The sequence below is a fragment of the Osmia bicornis genome, chromosome 1 (assembly GCF_907164935.1).
Source record: "Osmia bicornis bicornis chromosome 1, iOsmBic2.1, whole genome shotgun sequence".
NCBI lineage: Eukaryota > Metazoa > Arthropoda > Insecta > Hymenoptera > Megachilidae > Osmia > Osmia bicornis.
The window spans coordinates 1,836,847-1,844,001 of record NC_060216.1 but is presented as its reverse complement, the minus strand read 5'-3'; the positions used below and the strand labels follow the sequence as shown (position 1 = coordinate 1,844,001).

Genomic DNA, 7,155 nt, shown 5'->3' with positions numbered 1-7,155 from the left:
TCAAAACCTCCGCTCGCTGAAAAATCTCGGAATCAACACATCATCATGGGATTGTATCATCATTTCGATCATATTATCAAAAATAAACTCAGACACAGCCTGGCATTGGGAATTGTCATTAAAAGACAAGCAGATGCCACCGTATACACATCTTCTCGATTTCCTCGAGAAACGAGCAAACTGTGGGCCGACAACTCATAAAAAATCGTTGACATCACCCGGAACGTCTAGTCGAAAAATATCCTCTAAATCAGGTATTTCGCGGTATCCCATGCGCAGTTACGCGTTTGTAACCGCGACCAATTCCCGGGGCTCCCAGGACCACCGCAAACCCTATACAGCACCGGCCACACCCTCGAACTCCCCGAAATGCCCGGTTTGTTACGAAATACATGTTATTTGGCGGTGCGAAAAGTTCCACGCGTTATCGGTGGAGGCAAGAACGGCGGTCATACGAAGGGCTTCACTATGCCCAAACTGCTTGCGACAAGAGCATAATTCCGAAACGTGCAAAAGGATGTTATGCCGAATCTGCAATAAATACCACCACACGCTGTTGCATCAATCAAGGCAGCCATCAAATCGCATAGTCCCGCCACCCACCAAACGCGCAAGAACCACGGACTCGCAGGTAGAAAAGACCGATTGACTAGAACAACCCGAGAACCCCACGGAAGCCAACCAACAAGGAGCATTCATTGTCAGCGCAGTCAATAATGAGCTCCTCGTGACCGCTCAGATCTTGATGATGGACAAAGAGGGACGAAACATTCCGTGTCGGACCCTCATTGATACATGCGCGACAACGAATTTCATCACTGAAGACCTCGCGAAAAGGCTAAATATTCCTCGGAAAAAATGCTCCGTTCCTATCGGGGTTCTCAACGCGCTATCTACAATCGCGAAATATACCGTCTCGGCCACGATACGTTCCAGGGTTAACGACTATCAGCGCACTTTAACATTCCTAACAATTCCGCGAATCACGTCGTTCATACCAGGTGAACCCATTAACCGAGCTAAGATACCGATCCCATTCAACATCAAATTAGCTGATCCGGATTTTCACCGTCCAGCATCAGTCGACCTCCTACTCGGCGCAGGAGCAGCGTTATCTCTTTTAAGCGTTGGACAAATCAATCTATCTCCTCCAAAAGGCCCAGACTTGTACCTACAAAAAACAAAACTCGGATGGGTCATTGGGGGAAGCCCACCGGTGTCTAGTATTTCTCGGTACGCCTCGTGTCACGCAACGGCCACACTCCAATATGACTTAACTCGATTTTGGGAAATCGAGGAAGGTCCACAAATCCAACATCTCTCGGATTCAGACAAAATTTGTGAGGCACATTTTCAAAAGCACACGTTACGGAACGCCGACGGACGATACATCGTCGCACTCCCGTTTAACGACAATATCACGCGATTAGGAGAATCGAGAACACATGCATTGAAGCGGTTAGAGTCATTAGAACGGAAATTGCATCGCAATCAAACATTAAAGGAACAATATCACGCGGTTATAAAGGAATACCTCGACCTGGGCCACATGGAACAGGTTCCCGAGGATCATCGCATCCCTAGTGGATATTATCTGCCACACCACGGGGTCGAGAAAGTCACCAGTGACACAACAAAACTCCGCGTAGTTTTCGATGGCTCAGCTGCAACGAGCACCGGAGTCTCGCTTAACGACACCCTCCACACAGGGCCTAAAATACAAGAAGACCTGCTATACATCCTTCTCCGCTTTCGCACCCACCGCTATGTTCTCACGGGAGACATTGAGAAGATGTATAGGCAATTCCTTGTCCGTGACGAAGATCGAAAATATCAGCAAATTCTTTGGCGCGATGAAGCTAACCAGGTCCACACATATCAACTCAAAACTGTCACTTTCGGTTTGTCGGCTGCTCCATATCTCGCGATCCGGTGTCTAACACAGCTTGCCCATGACGAAGGTCATAAATTTCCTCACGCCGCCAAGGTATTACTCCGCGATTTCTACGTCGATGATGCACTCACCGGAGCATCAACAATAGAAGAAGCACGTTCGTTGAGAGACAACTTGACGCATTTGTTAAAGTCAGCAGGTTTAAACATTAGGCAGTGGGCAACCAACACGAAGCCCTTCTGAACGACCTACCAAAGCAGTCAATCAACAAAAAACTTCATCTCGGTGAATCTTCAACATTGAAAACTTTGGGCGTTGTGTGGAAATCCTCAGAAGATTCTATCACTTATGAGGTTAAAACACAAATGACCACGCGCATCACCAAGCGTTTCATCGCTTCAGAAATAGCCAAAATTTACGACCCATTAGGCCTCCTAGGACCAGTCATCATCGAGGCAAAGATCATACTACAAAAGATTTGGTCCACAAAGGTGGATTGGGACGGATCCCTACCCATGGATATTCACACCGAATGGGTCCGGTACTATAAACAATTACCCTTATTAAACAACATCATTTTTCAGAGGAAAACCATCATTGACACACCGACCAAAATAGAATTGCATGGATTCTGCGACGCTAGCGAGAAGGCATACGGAGCCTGCGTTTATATTCGTTCAACAGACCCGAACAGGCATACACATACCGAACTCCTTTTCGCCAAGTCCAAGGTAGCACCTCTAAAAACACAATCGATACCGCGGCTCGAGCTATGTGGCGCTTTGCTCCTAACATCTTTAATTACCACTGCCAAGAAAGCACTACATGTGGAAATCCACAATACCACCTTGTGGACCGATTCCACCATCGTCCTCAACTGGTTACAAACTTCTCCACACCTTCTGAAAACATTTGTCGCGAATAGAGTGTCTGAAATTCAGACAAAAACGAATAATAAAGACTGGCGGCATGTCCCGACATCCGACAATCCCGCAGATCTCATCTCACGCGGTCAAACGCCTGAAGAATTTCTCCGGCCATCTATCTGGCATCACGGTCCAAAGTGGCTCACGGGTAAAAAACATCTCTGGCCAACCAACGAATTTGCCCCATGCGACATCATCGAAGAACCGAAGACAGTAACTTGTCTAAACACAACTCCTGTAGACACGAGCATTTTTGACAACTATTCATCGTGGGAAAAGATGCAGCGAATCACTGCGCGTTGCCTTCGCTGGAAGAAAACAAATACTGAAAAGGGCACTCTGACGGTATCTGAACTCAGGTATGCTCATAACATCCTGATCAGAACGCTACAAACTCTATACTTTTCCAAGGAATTACGACGCATCTCCAAAGAGGAACCTGAAATCGGGGGAAAACTGCAACGCCTCAGTCCTTTATTGCGAGACCGGATATTGCGAGTCGGAGGACGATTAAAAAACTCATCAATCCCATTCTCACAACGTCATCCCATTGTCTTACCAAAATCGCGTGTAACTGCGTTAATCATAGAATCCGAACACCGTATTTAATTGCACGCCGGCTCCCAAAACACCTTATACGCCGTCAGGCCTATCGACGGCCGAAGCCAGGTATGGAGCACCATACAGACCTGTTCACGCTGTCTCCGAGCACGGCCGCCACCTATTAACTACATAATGGGTAACCTGCCCGAAGCAAGGGTCACCGAATCCCGGCCTTTCACAAACACTGGGGTCGATTATTGCGGGCCATTCTACATTAAAGAAAGAAGGCACAGAAATCGAACTCGCGTCAAGGTTTACGTGGCGGTTTTTGTCTGCCTTTCGGTCAAGGCAATTCATTTAGAACTTGTTAGCGACCTAACAACCGAAGCTTTCTTAGCCGCACTTCGACGATTCATGGCCCGACGGGGCTTCTGCAAAAATCTATATTCAGACAATGGGACAAATTTCGTCGGGGCTTGCAACGAATTGCGAGAGATCTATGAACTCCTAAAGTCAGACGACCATAACCAGAAAGTGAAGGCCTTCCTAGCAAACCGATCCATCGAGTGGAATTTCATCCCACCCCACGCGCCACACTTTGGTGGCCTGTGGGAAGCAGCGGTCAAGGCTTTCAAACATCATCTGACCCGCGTCGTAGGCACTGAGTTAATCACCTTTGAAAACCTAAATACGTTAATCGTTGAAATAGAAGCAATCCTGAATTCGCGTCCTCTAACGCCCATTTCTAACGATGCAAACGATCTCCTCGCATTAACACCTGGACATTTCCTTATTGGCGATTCCCTCACGAGCCTGCGCGAGCGCGATTTCACAGATACTCCCACCAACCGTCTGTCAAGCTGGCAGCACGTCCAACAGATGAAACAGCACTTCTGGAACCGTTGGCATCGGGAATATTTGAACGAGCTGACCCAGCGCAATAAATGGAGCAAGGGCAATCATTCAATCAAGGAGGGCACACTCGTCCTTCTACGAGAGGATAACATTCCTAGCATGCAATGGGCTCTAGGCAGAGTAACAAAGGTCCACCCTGGCTCCGACGGTATTGTTCGTGCCGCAACCATTAAAACGGCCACAGACATACTTGATCGGAGCACGAAAAGACTTGTACCTTTGCCCTACCAACCCACTAAAGAGGACGTCAACCCAGTGGACCCGACATCCATGGTCGGAGCTGACCTACCAGAAATTCAACAAAACAATTAAAAAAAAAAAAAAGAAAAAAAAAAACTTTCATCATATAACATGTTAACTTACACTTAGGTCTTATATATTACATCTTCTCATTATACTTTAGAATAATTCTATGTGTTCAGCATAGACCAATGTAAACATGATAACACAATGTGAATCACACACCTCACACGCACTTCTTGATCGGCACCCTCTCAACGGGGGGAGGATGTTCCGCGCCGTAGTATACCGCTCACGGTTTTATAATAGCAGTTTAGACAACCAACAATAACACGACCTTCTTATCGACGACAACAATCATATTGCAATTTCACTCAAGCCTGCTCAATAAACGTAGCCTACCTGACAAGGTTTAACAACTGAAATACGGAATAACCAACCGTTTATTATACGAACTAGCAATACGGTCGTACACGTTCAAATAAAACATCTGTTCTTTAGAATACGAAAACCTTCAGACGGTAACCCAAGAAGCTACATTTATTATCAACAACCTCTTAAGCATGCAGTCACAAAACCAATATTCCCAATCGAAAACTGACCTTCAATCCTTCAACCGTCCTCCATCACCATAAAGTAAAGGTTTCGCAGCTCCGACTCCTTCATACCACGGTCAGAATTCAAAACCAACAGACAATGCAACCAACCAGCCCTAAAACATGCCGACCCAGGGACCAACATTCGGACAACGGGATGTCTTCACACAGCTTAATTGCCGACCGCACGTGCGACGCAGGCACGGGAATACCCGGGCATCAGGACAATTTCTAGGAATCTTCGAAAACTCTCGGGTCAACATCGACCAGGTCATTTTGCACTTTGCAGATCTACCCCACCATACTGGACTCACCCCTTCGGACCGAACAGCCAACCAAGGCTGGTGACGATTGGAAATTTGGCTGATTGGTCCCCTGGTCGAAGAGGCCCATAGGAGCCTCCCACATCCGAATCCTTAAATGAACGAGAATTCTCCCGACTCGACACATTCAAGTCTTGAATTCTCAGAGTCAAAACATTCTACTTGACGTCTGAATTTACGAATCTTGACGAATTAAAGCATCTTTACATCACGATCAGTTTACATTTATTACAATCCTAATCCGCTCTGTCTCCCTAATCGGTCGCAGAGTAGTACGCGGTTCGTGGCGTCGGTATAACCGTAGCGAGGACTTACAACCCTCGTTGACGCGGATCTTATCGAAACCGCTAGTCTCGTCGTGGACGCGTGCTCGCAAAACACTAATAGTCCTTGTAATTGTATTTTTGCTCCAGTTTCTGTGATGTTTATGGATGCTTCGGAAGGGTAACAGTCTTTTTTTAATTTCTGAATTGCATAATAGCTTGGATAAAAATGGTGGTCAAGATTTGCAGCATTTTCTCTTATTGCGTTATATTGAAATCGGGTTAGGTTTGCAGCAGCATACAATCCTAAAAATTGTTCTTCTTTATGATGTACTTTTGGACGTAGTAAATTTTCACAGTATTTTCTTATATTTTTTACATGTTCTGGGTGCTGTTGTATAAAATCTATTATATAGTGAGCATCATTGGATTTAATTTTCTTTTTAGTGACGAAATGAAATTCTTCCTCGGTACATGTCCTAAATATCTCGGTTCTTCTTCTTTTTTGGCGTTCCGATAATTGTTCAAAAGGCTTAAGTTGTGCAGGAGAAGTGTTGGTAGAACATGACGGCCGAACTAAAGACATTCCTTCCGGCAAATTGAAATCCAAATTTAACCACTCTTCATTTTTTGTTATAAACCGATCCATTTGTCGACCAGCGGAAGATCATCTTGACACTAAATTATTACTAAATTTCCTTAACTTTTCACGCATTTCAAACCGTTCCGAATCAGATATGTCACGCCCGAGTGCAACAATCCATTTCTCCAAAACAATGTCATAACTCCTGAAAGGAATATTATTATCTTTGAATACTGAGAATACACCACGATTTGATTCCATATTCATATTAACACTTGGCATGCGGGCAACGTATTTTTACGTTTTTTGTAGTCTGTCACTGGAGCGCGGGTCACGTAAAAATACGTATTAAGTAGATTTGTGGTGGATACCCGCTAACCACCACAAATCTACTAAATACGTATAATTATATGTAATTGTGATATTATATGCGTGTTGTTTGCGTTGCTAGGCAACGCTTTGCGTTTTTTCTTCCCACAAGTTATGATTGTTGAGTTACTCGGTCTTTTGTTGAATTATTTCGTCTTCAATCGAATTCCTATTTTCTTCACAGAGGAAAATGCTTTGAACGGTACCATACTGTAAAGAACTATTAACGTGTTATCAGTTCTATTTGTCCTTGTCATGAAAAAATATTTTTGAATACATTGTAAAATTTAAAAAATCGTTTATTTTTGTGATTTCATGAAAATATCGTTTTTTTTTGTTAAATAATCATACAGTATATATTTAAGTGTAAAATAAAAAAGTTTCGTTCATAAAAACAAAGTAGTTTTCGATTTACTGCGATTTTTCTGAATAACCAAACTTCCGCGCGATTCACAAAAAAACACCTGCTGCACGCGTAAGTTGGCGGCGAAGTATACCCGCAT

The 7,155-nt window shown here is 44.4% G+C and overlaps 2 protein-coding genes across 2 annotated transcripts; both read left to right on the top strand.

Moving 5' to 3' along the window:
• The first annotated feature begins 1,792 nt into the window (after positions 1-1,792).
• On the top strand, positions 1,793-3,334 carry LOC114881955. The gene is made up of 3 exons (XM_046287831.1): positions 1,793-1,987; positions 2,107-3,179; positions 3,232-3,334. Exons 1-3 carry the CDS (start codon positions 1,793-1,795, stop codon positions 3,332-3,334), a joined length of 1,371 nt encoding a protein of 456 aa, XP_046143787.1.
• A 221-nt stretch (positions 3,335-3,555) lies between these two features.
• Positions 3,556-4,590, top strand: LOC123988313. The gene has a single exon (XM_046287812.1). The coding sequence runs from the start codon at positions 3,556-3,558 to the stop codon at positions 4,588-4,590; it is 1,035 nt and encodes a 344-aa protein (XP_046143768.1).
• The last annotated feature ends 2,565 nt before the right edge of the window (positions 4,591-7,155 follow it).